The 16734-nt window shown below is 48.4% G+C and overlaps 1 protein-coding gene across 2 annotated transcripts in view; it reads left to right on the forward strand.

Annotated features, from left to right (window-relative positions):
• The window catches only part of IL20RB (interleukin 20 receptor subunit beta), a 29813-nt gene extending 17253 nt beyond the window's left edge, over positions 1-12560 (forward strand). The window contains exons 4-8 of one of the 2 annotated variants that reach the window (XR_009054444.1): positions 85-209; positions 2268-2418; positions 5831-5973; positions 8791-9100; positions 11286-12560. Coding sequence is in view for 1 of the 2 variants with exons in the window: in XM_057740357.1 (XP_057596340.1) it covers positions 85-209; positions 2268-2418; positions 5831-5973; positions 11286-11393 (527 nt within the window). In the remaining variant the exon portion in view is untranslated. The remainder of the gene's footprint in view (positions 1-84; positions 210-2267; positions 2419-5830; positions 5974-8790; positions 9101-11285) is intronic. The other variant, XM_057740357.1, reaches the window with a different exon arrangement.
• Positions 12561-16734: the final 4174 nt, after the last annotated feature.

Raw genomic sequence — 16734 nt, forward strand, 5'->3', positions numbered from 1 at the left:
ACCCATGGCTTGGTCATGGCCTCCCTGGACAGAAATTGGTCCTGTCTGGGGCTGGCTTTGATTCTCTTCTTGTCTTGTCAACAGCCATCCTCACCCCACCTGGGATGGAGATCACCAAGGATGGCTTCCACCTGGTTATTAAGCTGGAAGACCTGGGTCCCCAGTTTGAGTTCTTTGTGGCCTTCTGGAGGAGGGAGCCCAGTGCCAAGGTGAGACTTCCGGCCTTGGCCTTTGAGTTAGACCTTGGAGAAGCAGTCACAGACCCCTGAGAGCTGGATGAAGAAAGCCAGCCCGGGCAGTGCTCGCTGGCTGGGGTGGACTGAGGATGAGCAGGCCTGGGTGAAGTGAGGGAAAAGAGAGATGGGCGTAGGCTGACAACCCCGGCAGCCTCCTCCTCAAAGGACTGCCTTGGTCCAACCCAGACCTTGTCTGGGAGCCGTCTCAGGCCACATTCGCTGAAGTACGGGGTCTGCCTCCTTGCCCTAAACTCTGACATAGTTGGATCCACAAAACCTTTTCAATGCATTTCTTCACCCTCATCAGCATGTCTTCTCAGCCCTTCTCCCTGCCATTTAGGGGCAGCAGACCAGGGTGCTCCAGATCAACTGGATGATTTCAAAAGCCTATGAGGCTGGCACAAGCCCCTCGAGAGTGTGAATCTAGAAAGGGTGCAGAAGTCAGGGCAGAGAGCCAGGGGCTGGCTTATAAACAACCCTAATTATGAGCCAGTGGGCCACCCAGTACATCTAGATGGGGTGCTGCCCCTCCCTGTGGAATGGGTTCTGCGGGCTGGGCTGGCTGGGAGGTCAGCTTTCCCAGAGGGAGTAGCCAAGCATCCTGCAGCCGCAGCAGCAGAAAGGATGGAGCTTGGGCAGACCTCTGGAGGCCCTGTCCAAGCTGAGATGGTGACAAGGCCCACTCGAGTCAGCACAAGGGAAAATAGGCTCTGTCAAGGATTACTATGGTGCTGTAAGGGGCTGTCATGGACTCCATGAACAGAGAAGGCTCAGAGCCAGGCTGCAGCACAGCTTCACTTACCTGGGGACTCCAGTCTGTGGAGTCCTTGCTTTCCTCTGGTGGGTCCTCTCTACTGCTCTCTTTCTGTGGCCCTCTCCCAAGTTGCTACCAGGCCCTGATCCCTCAACACTCCTTCCCGCACGTGCCTATGGCTGTGCCTTACCAGGTGTCCTCTCCCCTCGGTCCCTGCTTCTAGCTGCAGCTATTCAGTTCCCCAAGCCCAGTTCCTAGGAGAGGAAATCTGACCAGTCCTGCTTATCAGGCCAAGCTTAGGGGTTGCCAGTTGCTGGCTGGTCTCTGAAAGACCCTTCCAAGGCCAAGGGTACCCCTGACCTAATGTCAGTGTCTGGGGGGCAGGGTGTGTGCCCCACCACCCATTCAAAAGGGGCTGTGGGCTGGGTAGCTTCCCCTGGAAGGTGGTATGGGTAGGTGGAACAGGCAATAGCATTTACTCCTGCTGGGTCAGGACCCTGTGGTAGGAGGTGGCATTGCCAGCCAAGCAGATGGAGTCATGTGGGGGACTGATCAGGGCCTGGGCTGCAGGGAGCACGCAGATCCCTAGGATTCTTTGGGAGGCGCAGGGCCAGTGCTGGGAGAGGAACGTGTGCCCTGAGTCACCCGAGCCTGGCCCAGACAGGCCTCTGTAGGTTCACGTGGCGCACAGGACTCAGGGAGTGGGTAGGGGTGGAGGGGTGTGCAGATGGATGGACAGAGAGCGGATGGATGGAAGCACGAAGAGGCACTGCCCACTGGCTCCAGTGCTCCTGTGCACTGATTCCTGCCCCCCGCCCCCCAAACCGCCGGCAGCGGCGGCCAGGCCAAGCCCCCACTCAGATTTCTGACCTTCAGGTCTCGGTCCAAATATGACCCTATCAGAGAGGCCTTCCCTAACCACTCATCTAGTGCCTCCTTGTCACTCTCTGCCTCCTTACCCTGCTTCACTTTTCTTCATAACCCTCGTCATCGTGACCTGATGTGCGTTACATGTGGTCTGTCTTCCCCCACATAAGTTCCTTGAGAGCAGGAACTTTGTTCTGTTCATTGCTGTGCCCCTGTTTTGTTCAGTGCCTATAACTGTGCCTGGCATACAGTAGGTGCTAAATAAATAAATAAATAAATATGAATGTATGAATGAGACGAATATTCTGTATGCATCCTGGAAAGGAAATCTTTACAGCTTTCCTTCCCTCCTTCTCCCCCTTTCCTGTCCTGCTTCCCCCACACCGTAACTGTTTTCTGTTTTCCTGAAGGAACACGTCAAGCGGGTGAGGCTCCGGGGCATCCCAGTGCACCTGGAAACCATGGAGCCCGGGGCCACATACTGCGTGAAGGCCCGGACGTTCGTGAAGGCCATCGGAAGGCAGAGCGCCTTCAGCCAGACGGAATGTGTCAAGGTGCAGGGTGAGGCCGCCTGTCTGCCCCTCTCGGGGATGCTCGGCGCCTTCCGCTTCCTGTGGTTCGGAGTCTCCCCTCGGTTACCGTGACCTGCTCCCCGAGGCTGGGTGGGTTCCCGTGGTGAAACTGTGCTGCGTTTGAATCCCCCCTGAGGCGAGAGTCCACCCCGGGGCTGGGCGGGGTCACTTGGCAGCTGTCTGGAACACTTTCCCCTGAAAGCTCCCGAGGCCGGAGACCAGATGTTGCAGGGCTGGTTGACCAGGTGGCAGCTGCCTGCGCGTCAGAGGGGGCTGCCGGTGAGGCAGCCAAGGGCCCCGAGGGTCCGGCCTTGTGAGGAGGCAGCCCACCGTGTGGCAGGGCCGCACTCAGCTCGGGGGCGCCTTATGGAAACTCTACACCATCCTCCTGTTTAACGTAATTTTTTCCCTTGAATTTTCTATGGTCTGAAAACCTACAATGAAAAGAAACAAAACCAACCCCCACTTCCCATGATTCTGGCGCACACACACGGCTGGTGACATTTGTGTATAACTTTTTAGTTTTTTAAAAATTATCATTTTGAATATTTGGTACATTTAAGTAGTTCAAAAAATATGATAAGATACATGTGGATACGCCTTCCTCCTCCTCCTCATCCATATAATTCCCACCCCCTCTCCCAGAGGTATTAGCTTTTTGTATATCCTTCTAAAGACTTCTCAATACATTTATAAATAAACGGGAATATACTTTCATATATTTCCCTTCCTTTTAGCACAAATGTTAGCACACTCCATGCACTGTTCTGGATCTTGTCTTTTTCATTTTACATATCTTGTAGATTTTTCCATGTCTAAAAAGAAGCTTTTCATCCTTCTTTACAGCTACATATTATTCCATCGTATGTACATATAACTAATTTAACTAGTCCCCTATTGATGGGTATTTAGTTTATTCCCCCAATATTTTGCTATCACAGCCAATGCTTTCATTAATTACCTTGTACACAGATCATTTGCTGGATAAATTTGAAGGATAAATTCCTGGAAGTAGAGTTGCTGGGTCAAAGGCATACACGTTTGAATTTTGACTGCTGTTTCCAAATTGCCCTCTAAAGGGGTGTTATCCTTTGTGCAGACACATGTTGTAGTTGAATTATATATACGCTTTGTGTCTGCTTTTTCACAAATATCACATCCGTAGCTTTAAAAAAGTTTTTTTTAATTTGTTCATAAATATTTATTTATTTATTTATTGCCTGCCATCAGGTCTTCGTTGCTGTGCATGGGCTTTCTCTAGTCATGGCAAGTGGGGGCTACTCTTTGCTGCAATGCAGGGGCTTCTCATTGTGGTGGCCTCTTGTTGCAGAGCACGGGCTCTAGGTGCGCGGGCTTCAGTAGTTGTGGCGCTCAGGCTCTAGAGCTCAGGCTCAGTAGTTGTGGCGCTCAGGCTTAGTTGTTCCGTGGCATGTGGGATCTTCCCGGACCAGGGATCAAATCCTCTACATTGGCAGGCAGATTCCTAACCGCTGCACCACTGGGGAAATCCCCCATAGCATTTTCTGCGTAGATTTTCTGATTACCATTTTATACTACTTTTTTGGGTCTTATTTATATTTGAAGTGTAGGAGCACATGTTCTCCATTCTCCCCACACCACTCAGGAGGTTTCCTTTGGCAAGTCTGACATTTAATCTTCCAGTCATGGTGTGATGCCAGTACTCACAGGCACGACTGGGACTGTACTGTGCTCACTGCTCTGTACCTTGCTTGCCTTCACTTTGTGTTGCTATTGTGAACACCTGTTCATGTCAGCACGTATGGATCTACCTCATTGTTAAAGAAGATGTATAACAAGCCAATATATGGATGTGCCAAAATATATGTAAGCATCCTCCATAAATAGGTATATTCTGTGCTTTCCAGTCCTTTGCCACTACAACCCATGCTGCAGCGAACAAGCTTGTATATATCCTAATCTCATTTTAATAGCTGAACCCCCAAATCATCCTCTATTTGGGGGTATTTAGATCATTTCCATCTGCTTTTTTAAAAAATTTAATTTTTATTTATTTGGTTGCACCAAGTGTTAGTTGTGGTAGGCAGGCTCCTTAGTTGTGGCTCACTGGCTCCTTAGTTGTGGCATGTGGACTCATATTTGCGGCACGTGTGTGGGATCTAGTTCCCTGACCAGGGAAGGAACCCGGGCCCCCTGCATTGGGAGCTTGGAGTCTTAACCACTGCGCCACCAGGGAATTCCCTCCATGCTTTCGAAGATGATGGTCATTCACTGATTCCTTCATTCATTCAGTGAATAATTACTGAGCACTGACTATGTGCCAAGTGCTGGCCCAGTCCCTGGGATACAGCAGAGGAGTCCCCGCCCTCACTGAGCTTATCATCTAGTTGGGGAGACAGACTACAAACAAGCAAGCAGGGGATGGTCTCCCTTGGTGGTGTATGCTATGAGAGCATGCGCTGGGGAGGTGGGAGGCGCAGGTGTGTTGCTCCGGGCAGAGAGGGAGGCTGGTCATGTTGCTCTAATCTAGGTGCTGCTGTGAACTGTTTTATGCATATGTTTCCTTCCTTGGAATTATTTTCTGGAATCCACTCACAGGAGTGGATGAAAGAGTATGAACATTTGTGTGTCTCTTGATGTGTACTGCCAAAACATTTTCCAAAAAGCATTGATACAAACTGAAGGGCCCCCAGCCACCTGGAAGAGCCCCCTGGCTTCTCCACAGCTGCATCAGCTATGCCACCCTTCATACTGCGGGTGCACAGTCCAACCCAGGGGCACTAAACGCATAGGACAGAGAGATGGGAAAATAACCCCTCCCCACTTCCACATCTCCAGACGCTCAGACTTGGCACTTTCTGATACATCATTTAGTGGAATTTGGAGCCAGCCCTACCTTTGTTAACCCTACCTGGGTTAAGTCACTGAACCATCCCAGAAGCTTGATATATCAGAATTATTATGTGACTGTGTTCTGAATTCGGTATTTTCCTCCATAGGAAACGCCAAGAGCATATTGTGAAACACACTTTGTTTTCAGTTACCGCCCAGCTCTCTTCTGGGCTGCTCTCTTTTGGTGCCTCCCCTTCATCCTGCCCGGAACCTGGCACTCTGCCTTCCGCCTGGCAGTGGCTGAGATGTGTGCAAACACAGCTTGTGCTTCCACACATGATGCTCCTCCCTTTCCCTTCCCAAGAAAAAGATCGTAATCTTCCTTGGCTTTCTGGAAACCAATCTGGGTTCTAGACAAAAATGATTTTAATGGTGGTCATTTTGGTCACTACGGCATACAACAAATCTCAGGGTGTTGGCATTTGCTCTCTTGGCCAGTCTGCAGAGCCAGCTCCAGGAAAGTGAGGGAGGCCCAGGACTGGCGAATTCATCTTCACGGTTGTCTCCTAAGCTGGTTCCTGTCTTCCCAGGAGAGACCCTGCCGCTGGCGCTGGCCCTGTTTGCATTCGTGGGCTTCATGCTGATCCTCGTGGTTGTACCGCTCTCCGTCTGGAAGATGGGCCGGCTGCTCCGGCACTCCTGTTGCCCCGTGGTGATGCTCCCCGACACCTTGGTAAGTATTCTTTTTCCTTCTGGCATGACGCTGGCCACATGTAGTCTGGGCCTTAGTGGGGCAGGGACACATGTTTTGTGGGTCTACTAACATTTGCACCAAGAGGGGAGAAGAGTATTTATAGGACTTTCCCTCTAATCGGAGGGGCTGGGGGACCTCCCTTCTCCGGCGGGGTGGTGCCTTCCCCAGGCTCCCATCAGGCCTCTGCTGCTTGCCCCCAGGGCCTGGCACCGCCCAGGCAGCAGGTGTGCAGCCCAGTCCAGGAGGCTCGCACTCCAGGAGTCATGCAGTCTTACTGCAAGGACTGGCCTGCCAAGCGTTCTTAGCCCCCCCCATCATTATAACAGCAGCTACATCCAGAAACACGTTCCAACACGACGTTGTCCATTCATATGCCAAGAGCCTCGTGGGTTCTCAGGCTGAAGCGCATGTGTGTGAATGTGGGGTGCGCGGAGTCTGCTTAGCCTTTGGCTGGGGGCAGGGGGACTATCCGGACCTGTCCAGTGACTACCCAAGGTGAAGGGTCCCCACGACTGCTCGTAAGCCAGGATCCTTATCTTACTCCTGAGGACGCTGGGCCATAGATCTGAGTCTCTCCACTGGGGACAGGCTCTGTGTGCCCTTGCCCTTGTGGTGGGGGAAAAGCAAAAACAGGCCTTCAGAGCTCCCCGATAGATGCTCCAAATGTTGCATCGGTCTGCCTCTTGGGCACCACCCCCCAGCCCAGTCCCCCACCTCCACCCCAGACCTCAATACACCAAGCGGTGCAACAAAACACAACAAAATAATAGCAAACAAAAGCAAACCCATCCCTGTCCCCTCCTGGATTGCTCACAGTTCTCTCCTGGGAGGCGGCGGTTAGCAATCAGCTTCTCAGAAGCAACTAGAGCCGGAACTGCCTGCAACCTATGCGTTCCAGTAGTTCCTTATCTGCCTGGAGTCACTCCGGAAGGAGCCCCACTTGTGACATCTCAAGGCCCTGAGAGCATGGGCCATGCCTCCCCTTCACAGGAGGACTAATCCTCTCTGCAGTCCAGTCCTCAGGACACCACCCCCACCTCCGATCCTGTGATCCTAGTGTCAGCTCTCTTTCTCTCCAGGACTTCAGGCAGTCATGACTCTAGTGGACCCTGGTCCAGAGTTAAGTGCTAGGCACCGTTCTAGGGCTCTACAGATATTGGCTCATTTCATTTGCCCCTTTCCATAACGCTTACCAACCAGGGCACTTTACATTGGTTCCCACTTCAGCCCCTCTGGAGGACTGAAGGGTTTTAGTGCTAAACATAAAGACAGTGGGATGTATCAAACACAGGGGACAGGGCCGGCCTGCATCCCCTTCAGCAAGAACTTGAGGGGCTCAGAGTTCCCTGAAGCATAAAAGGATGTGTATTCTGCAGTTGTTGGGGTGGTTTTTTTTATAAATATCGATTGGAAGAAAATGTTTGATAATACTGATAAGATCTTCTTTGGCCTTTCTGATTTTGTCAGTATAGTTCTATTAGTATTGAGAGAGAGAGACAACAAAATCTCCAACTATGAGTGTGGGTGTGTCTGTTTCTCCTTTCATGTCAATTTTTCCTTCATGTGTTTTGAACTCTGTTTTAGGTGCGTACATATTTATGATTGATAGGTCTTCCTGAGTAATTGAATCTTTTATCATCATGAAATGTCCCTCTTTATCTCTAACAATATTCTTATCTTGATATTAATATAGCCCCCCCTTTTTTTTTACTGTTTGTAGGGTGTATCTTCTTCCATATTTTCACCTTAAACTTATGTGTCCTCATATTTCAATGATATCTCTTGAAGCAGCATAGAGTTTTTTTTTCTTTTTTTTTAAGTGAATCTATTGCAACAATCTCTGCCATTTAATTGGAATGTTTAGTCCCTTAACACTTAACTCTGGTCCTCTCACTTTCTAGTTTTTGTGTTTGCACCCATATCTGTTTTCTGGTTCTTCAAGCTAGCAAGACTGTTCATGGCACCAAAAGCGACCTGCCCTCAGACAGGGAACCGTAAAAAATGGGAAATTCACCCAGAGACATTCCCTTCTTCCAAGTGTCAACTTCCGATTGTTCTCCTATGACTTAAGGAAGTTGGTTTCATACTTTGATCTGTTTTTGAAGTTGCTATCTGCAGGAGAATTGGTTCTGATCGGTGCTCCTCTGCCATTAGTAGAAGCAGAGCCCTGCAGTAAAAGAAGAACTCCTAAATGAACCCAAAATGATGATGATGGGAGGGGAGCATTCCTGGCTCAGCAGGTCACTAGCTCTTCTTTTCCACACACGGTGCTAAGCTCAGTGTCCTTGGCTGGACTCCACTGCGTAGTCACCCTTTATGACTTTCCTCTCAACTCTCTTGCCCATGCTTACCCTCTACTCGTGGGCTTTTCCATTCCTAATACCTCCCCCATTTTCCCTCTTCTGGTCCTGCATTCAGTGACCTAGCAGGGTTTCCTCCCAGCACACGGTGCTTTGCAGAGTGAAGGGCCAGGGAAGAACCGTGCAAAGGGTCCGTTCCCTGTAGAATTTCAGGTGCACAAGGGAAGCCCTCACATGGCAAGAGCTTCTAGGAATCCTAATGCATTATGAGCCACACCCTAAAAATAGCTTTTAGAGAAAACCAAGCAACTGAGATGAGACCAGAGACAAGGAGATTCTATAAATGACCACTGGTCCATGGAAGATAAATGCCATGACTCTTGACCACGTTTTGCCTCTCTGTTCCCCTTACCATCCTTCCTACATCGTTCCAGTGTCTGTTCCAACATGCATTCTTTTCCATAACACTTTTAACTTCTATTCTGTTTCTCCCCAGATTTTAACATGGACAATTTCTCTGAGTATATGTATTTCCCACAGTGCTGTGTAAGAAACAGTTCGCTAGTGTCCATCAAAGCCTGAGCAGGTTCTGGAACTGCACGTCACCACCACCATCTCCCTGCTCTCAGCCTTGACTTTAGTACAGCATGGCTGTACTTCAGCATTTGCATTTATAGATAATCCTCCAAACTATTAAAAAGCAACTGCCAGCCAACCTTGCAAAATCCATGCATCTTTCCAGTTAAACCATGGGAAATTACCAAGTGGAAATCCTTGACAAGGCTTCAAAAAGTCCTGTTGAGTTTGTAAGTGTTTAATTTATCTGTTTGGATTAAACATTTCATGTCTACATCTATAATTTTACAGTTGGTGATGGTTGCACTCTGAAATACACCATTAAGAATGTTTCCATTCAAGTTTATATCACCAAGTAACAGTCTAAAGGAAAAATATATATGCAAGGAAAATTATATTAAGACTGCTCAGTGTGTGTTCCCTATTTTAAAATATAATGTATTTTCCTTGTCTTTTATCCATAACTGCTTCGTGGGGATGGAGGCTTTGGTGCTTTCTGTGACTCACTTTATTCTTTCTCCTCTTGCTGTCACATTCCACTGTAATGTGGGTAGCAAACATCAAGATGGCCTCAAGCTAGTCATCTCCAAACTGACTGTGAGCTGCAATGGACCATCCCAAGTCTGACTTTGTGTGCTTCATAGAAAGTGGAGTTTGTGAGCCCAGATGCCTCTGGGGCCCAGACAGATTTAAACAAAAAAAGAGTGTGCAGTGCAATAAATGTGATTTAATAGGGAGAGTTAGATATGAGGACCATATCACGGCCCAGCTAAAGGAAGCTGCTTCTCAGTTCACGCAGGTCACTGCCTAGAAGAGATGTGAGCCAGTGCTTCCTCCATTTGAAATGAGAAGCCAGAAATCCAGACTTTAAAATAAATCTCCTGAATTTTAAATGTTAAAAACTAATTCAGATTAAAAATATATATATATCAGCTGAACCTTGTTTGAAAATTTGTTCTAACCTATGGGACAACAGTTTTGTACCTCTGAAATCCTAAGATTATGCTGTTTCAGTTTAATGTTCTAGAACCACACTGCCCGATATGGTAGCCGCTAGCCACATGTGATTATTAAGCACTTGAAATGTGACTAGTCCAAATGGAGATGCACTGTAACTATAAAATGCACAACAGATTTTGATGACAGTACAGACAGTACAGGAAAAGACTGTAAAATATTGAGTGTAACATCGTACAGAAAAACTCGAATGAACTTTTTGGCCAACCCAATATTTTATTAATATTTGTATATAGACTACATGTTGAAATAATATTTATTTTTAAAATAAAGAATATTATTAAAATTAATTTTACTTGTTTCTTTTTACTTTATAAAATGTGCTACCAGAGAATTTTTAATTGCATACAGAGCTCGCATTACATTTCCATTGGACAGTGCTGCTCCAGAGTTTAAAAAACAATCAGGTATATGCACAGCAGATGTAGGTAGCCAGCGTCCTGAGAATCTGACTGGACCAGCATAGTGAATCAGTGGCAGGCTCCACACTGACATCCCGTTCAGTGAGCCCTGCTTGTCCATTGTCCTTTCCCATTATTTGCCTGTGGACACCAGGAGTGAGCCCTGTGGCCACCTCTTTACAAACAAGATCAAGGGCAACTGATTGGATGAAGCTGATGTCTCCTGGGAACTGGGGTGTAGGAAACCTTTGTGCCCACTTGTCTGTGCCCATGTGCCACTCTTTAAGGTGATGACAGGTGAGATTTCCCTGGTGGTCCAGTGGTTAAGACTCTGTGCTTCCAATGCAGGGGGTGCAGGTTTGATCCCTGGTCGGGGGAACTAAGATTCCATATGCTGCGCAGCGCGGTGGAGGGGGGAAAGGTGATGACGGGAAGGGCCGTGGAAGAAGCTGTGGGAGACCTGAGTGAGTCTGGAGGAGGCTAGCAGGCTAGCAACACTGGGGAGAATCCCCCTGAAAGTTGATAACTGCATTTTTACAACCATTTATGATGATATATTGGGGTTGCTGGGAGAAGGTGGCAGGAATGTGAAATAGGAGTAGGAAGGGACTCCTGTTTATGGAGTACCATCCCTGGACTGGACACCATGCTAGTGCTGCATGTGGAGCATCTCAGGTCAGGTCACTATTTTCAGAGCTCTCTGGTGGAAGAAGGTTAGATTTTTTGGACCAGAACGACATTCTGGGCTTTTGTGGGGCAGGGTCCCTGCGGGAGGAGTGCCGAGGAGGCAGGGCCCCAAGAGATCTGCTGGTCAGTGACCTGGGGGATGATTTCAGTGAAGGTGGGAAGCCCCTGCTCTAGGGATTAGAACTGTCTTTGGGCTTTTTTGTTGCTCGAAAGTTATGAATCAAAGAGTTGGGATTTGGGGTGGTATTCTCTATGACTACTAGTACTATGGCTATTCACCTAAAGAGTATGAATGAAAATTGTTTTTCAGAAAATAACCAGTTCACCCCAGAAGCTAATCAGCTGCAGAAGGGAAGAGGTGGAAGCCTGTGTGGCAGCTGAGCTGTCTTCTGAGGGGCTCCTCAGGGCCTGGATCTAGCAGATGAAGCTGAGGAACCTGGTTTGCAGGACACGGGAGCCGTGAGAGGAAAGGCCATGCTTCTGTCTTCCTCCAAGGACAAAGGACAAGAGAAGAAGAGCCTGCTGTGTCCATGTCTAGAAGCAACTGTCAGAAGCAGAGTGGTGTGGCCCATGGAGCGCTGAGAGGGGGTCGGGGATGTGACCTCCAGCACTGGATCTCTCTGCTGTCCACTAGTGGGATGACCCTGGGGAAAGTGACTTAGTCTCTCTGTCCCTCAGTTTTCGCATCTATACAATGGGGGGATTAACCACACAACCATTAAAACATATATATATTCATATCATCTTTCCACCACTTGCAGAGCTATAGGGAAATTGGCAACACTGTATAGGTTCTGCTTCTCTGAAGAGCAGTAGATACACATGTAACAAGAATAATTGGATGGGCCTTGCCTGGTGGTGCAGTGGTTAAGAATCTGCCTGCCAAAGCAGAGGACATGGGTTCGATCCCTGGGCCGGGAAGATCCCATGTGCTGTGGAGCAATTAAGCCTGTGCGCCACAACTACTGAGCCTGCACTCTAGGGCCCGCTTGCTACAACTACTGAGCCTGCATGCTGCAACCACTGAAGCCTGTGCACCTAGAGGCTGTGCTCTGCAACAAGAGAAGCCACCGCACTGAGAAGCCGGTGTACCACAATGAAGAGTAGCCCCTGCTTGCCACTAGAGAAAAGCCCGGGTGCAGTAACGAAGACCCAAACGCAGCCAAAAAAAAAAAAGTAATTAAAAAAAAAAAAAGAATAATCCTATACACCCACTGGCCTGGAGAGGCCTAGAGATCCCACTTGCCTAGAGGAAACCTGAAGAGGAAAGGTACAACGGGGTTGATTTCACTTCAAGCCAAATGACTGAACTGCTCAGCTAGCTCTACAATCCATGACCTGGGAGGCCACAGCCCCACTGAAAATGGGTGAAAATGGGCCGCGCACGGATGTTGCAGGCATGTGAAATGCTGTGCAAGGTAAATAGTGTGTGTGTGCACCCTGAGGACAGCAGCTACAGTGCATGTACATGACCAGATGAGGCTGTGGAAGGATGTTGATCAGAAGTGTGATGTTTGCTGTGTTCCTTTTTCCTGTACAGTTGTTACAGTACAGAATGAAAAATAAAAAGGGTCACCTTCGGTAATCACTGTGGTTTCTTCCAAAAAAGGGGTCTTCAGGGTTCCAGTTATACCATCAACCTTGAGTCCAGGCCACCTGAAGCCCACCTTTGATCAGGAGGCGGGGTGACCCCAGGTCGGGGATGGGGCAGGGGAAGAGTGGGGGACAGCATCGGGCTGCACGGAAACCCTGACTGAGGCACTGGCCAAAGCCTCGCCAGGCCAGGGTGCTCCTGGCGCTTCCTGGAAGCCTCACGCTACAGGAAATCCCTTGGGGACCTCAGGATGTCCTTAACTCTCCCAGAATATTCATCTGGGGCCCACGACTGAAGCCTCTTCCTGAGCTTCTCCCCCACCAGGTGAGGAAGAGTCAGGGTCAGAGAAGGTAGAGGGGGAATTTTAAAGGCTGACGCGATGGCTGGGCAAGGCCTGTGCCTCCTCCCGTTTAGACCCCACCTCTCCCAGCTCTGGAGCCTCAGAGCTAGTTTGTCTCCACCCCCACTTCCTGGGCCCCCTCCAGCCAGCCCAGAAGTGGAGACGATCTAACTATTTCAGCCAGGTGTTTCCCCTGCAAGACAGAGACCCACAGCCCTCTCTCCATCTGGTGGGGTTTCTAAGCACCAGAGGATGGGCTCTCCCTAAGATGAGATCTCTGAAGATCTCCTTTGTGCCAATTTGTATGCCTCTGTATTGTTTGACTCTTTTATGAAGCGTAGGTGTTCCTTTCACCCGTGGCCTAAACTGGAAACATATTTTTAGTCTGCAGGAATAAAGATTATACTATTCCACCAGTCATCACCCCCCTCCTCCCTCTCCCCTGCCACCTCTCCTGGCCCAGAACCCAGAAATGACCCCTGACTGCCCTCAGCTTGAGTCCCTCTCCCAGCTAGTCTCACTGCCCATCCACCTTGCAGGCATATACAGGTATACAGGAATTTCTCTCAATTATTCTATTGTCTTCCCATGTCCCCAGAATTATTTATTGAAGCTCAACCATGCCCTGGACATTGAGCTAGCTCCTGAAAGTAGAGGGGCTGCGTTCCCCATAGCTGGCCATTCCCTCTGGCCTGGAGTACTTGTATTCTGACTCCCCAGCCTCTCCTCTTCCCCCCCTCCCCCATCACCTCACCCTCTAAACTGGGACACTTTAATGAGTGAAAAGGCGTGTGATTAATAACTACAACAGGATGGTGGGAAGACTGACCACCTCTCACATTCCTTGCTGCTACTCAACCGAGTAGACACCCGTGACCCCAAAATCAAGCCCAACTTTCTTAGTCCTGCCTTCAGATGCTGCCAGAGCCCAAGGAACAAAATCCCTGCTCCACGAGGCTTACATTCAGATGTGGGGGGAAAGGAGAAATAATAATAAACTAATAAACTAATAATAGTAATTAGCATTATTGAGTGAATTATCTAGCATATTAGGCGTTTGTAAGTCCTATGGGAAAATGACAAGGTGGGGCAGAAAACGGATGGGTAGGGTAACGGCAGGTCACAGCCTCCTCTGAGTGAAAATAGATGGAAACAGCAGAAGAGAGATTAAGTGTGGGAGATTAAGTGTGACTCTAGAACAAAATGGTTTGGCAACAAATCCTCAGGAGTATGCAGTCCAAAGCAAAACCTTATTCAGTATTTATACTGTTTTTACTGACAGTGTATTTTTCTTTTTTTTTTGCACTATTCTCTCAAGTTGTCAGAGTAAGTAAATAATTGTGTTAATTTTGATGGGAACCTGGGATTTCAGGATTAGTGAAAGGGAAGGCCAATGGTAGACTCAAACATTTGAGTAGGAGCAGTGTACTGCTGGAACTGAATTGAATATGTCAATATGAAGTCATACCTTCATAAAACATTAAATTAAAAGTAGATTTCCTTTTGGGCTTTTTGCCACTGAAATGGCCCAGTTGCAATGTACCCCAGATTTGGTTTCTAAGGCTATTTTTCTCTCAGAAGGAGCCAGGGTTACTTAGAGCAAAATCTGATTCCATGCCTGGTCTGGGTGGAAGGCTACAAGGCAATCCCAGGACACCTACCCTTTGTTGTGCCAGAGGCACAGCTTTAAATAACTGAGTCATTCGAAATTATGCAAGAATCAATCCAAAAGGGGTACATTTGCCGCAGCCACAGTTGGGACCATGTGAACATCCAAAGGAGAAGAACACTGGCTGATATCAATTGACACGTTTGAAAAGTCATGAGTCCATAACTGTACACAAAAAGAGCAAATGCTTGCAGAAGATGAATAGAAAGTACTTCTTTCTGATTCTTGTTATTGAATCCCGTTGGGCTTATTGACTCACTGTATCAAAGAAGCATACTAGTAAATGTAAACTAGTAAATGTAGGTGCATCAGTCAGAAGGCGTTCACCACCACCATTCCCTGGCCCAGGCCATGACCCTCCGCGCCCTGAACACCTGTGAAGCCTCCCCTTTCAACCTGTCTGCACTTGCACATTTCCTTTCCTGCCAAGGATTCCACAGCAAAGTTCTTTTAAGTTCCTTTTCCAGACTGTAGACTCTGTTTAGCCTTTCTGCTACACTTCCCCATCTCTTAGATTTTTTTTCTCTTATTTTTCTGTGTGCCTTATTTTATCCTTTGGCTAACTTCCTGTGGCTGTTGAGAATTCTCAGTTTCCTTGGAATCTGGCCTGACTCGGTCCCTTCAAGGGAACTTCAGCAGCTTCTGAGCCCACCTGGAGGGGGAGCCTCATTACGTCCACGGGTGTCTGGCGCCACCTCGTGTTGAATTCCGGAAATTCCTTCTTTTGTTCCCTCACGCCTCGAAGCGCCCTGGACTTCTGGATGGAGAAAAGGAAAACTCAGGTAAGTTTCCTAGAAAGAGAATTCAAGTGCAAACTTCCACTGGGTTGGAACCTAGCAAATCTCTACTGTCGTCAGTGGATTTAGAGTTTAGCGGCCACCATCTCCTCACTCGTGCTCTCTCTGTCCCCAGCATATCATTAAGGACTCCACCCTGTGCCCACGTGGGTCTCTCTCTCTCTCTCTCTCTCTCTGCTGGACCCGGGACCTCTGCCTCATGCCCCTGTCTGTCTTTGCTCTGTGCTCCCTTCCGTACCTCTTAAAAAAAAATCGTTTGGCATTTCCCCCGTGTGTTCTATTTCTAGTCTATCCCTGGGTTTAACTGACTTTCTGGGGGGGTGTTCCCATGACAGGAGTCACGTTAAACCATTTTGCAGTCCAGACTGTGTCATTTGGAACTGGCACACAAGAGCTGACCACAAATTACAGTTTCTCTTGCTGGCTCCAGGGACCCTTAGGTCCTTAAGGACCTAACAAAAGAGCCCGGAAAACCCATCCTCACCAGAGGCAGGAGCACGCAAGGGTGGGAGCGGGAGGCTCACAAAGGGAAGACACAGCCCCTTCTACCTCCTTCAATGGGGGTGCTGCCAGCCCAAGGGAGCTTGTAAGACCCTATTAAGGATCTTTGAGGAAGAATTGAGGAGACTTCTCAGGTGCCTGCAAAAAGCCCTCAAAGCAAAAGGAGAAACTCTCCCACTGTGGAGAAGGTAATGTCCCCGGTCCCTCCATCAGACCCCACTGGGGAAATTTTAAAAAACCACTTAAAAAAACCTGGCTGTTGGAAAAATAAGTGTCTGTGTAAGCCTAAGTAACTTCTACACTTGCTCCTGTGCTTTAAAACCACTCATCTACGAAGTGGCCACTCATCTCCAAATTTCCTGGAGCTGCCAGTTAGTCTTCTACAAAACTGCCTCAGTATAAGCCTCAAAACCTTATCTTGGGTTTTTAGCCTTAGGAGATCACATCCCAGAACTAGGACCTTCTGTTGCCATCCCATCTACACTCACCACACTGAAGGGCTTTCCCAGGTGAGGCCCATTTCATTGAATATTTTTGAGTTTTGCACATAGAAATAGGTCAAAATGAAATAGCCCTCAGGTTAAGCCCAGGTTATGGAGGGCCAATGGGGTGGAAGAATTATTGTATTTTATTTTTTATTTTATTTTTATATTTTATTTTATTATTTATTGGCTGCATTGGGTCTTTGTTGCTGCACACGGGCTTTCTCTATTTGCAGCGAGTGGGGCTACTCTTCATTGTGGTGTGTGGGCTCCTCATTGTGGTGGAGCACGGACTCTAGGCCTGTGGGCATCAGTAGTTGCAGCACACAGGCTCAATAGTTGTGGCTCATGGGCTCTAGAGCACAGGCTCAGTAGT

Source organism: Hippopotamus amphibius, chromosome 6 (assembly GCF_030028045.1).
Source record: "Hippopotamus amphibius kiboko isolate mHipAmp2 chromosome 6, mHipAmp2.hap2, whole genome shotgun sequence".
Classification (NCBI taxonomy): domain Eukaryota; kingdom Metazoa; phylum Chordata; class Mammalia; order Artiodactyla; family Hippopotamidae; genus Hippopotamus; species Hippopotamus amphibius.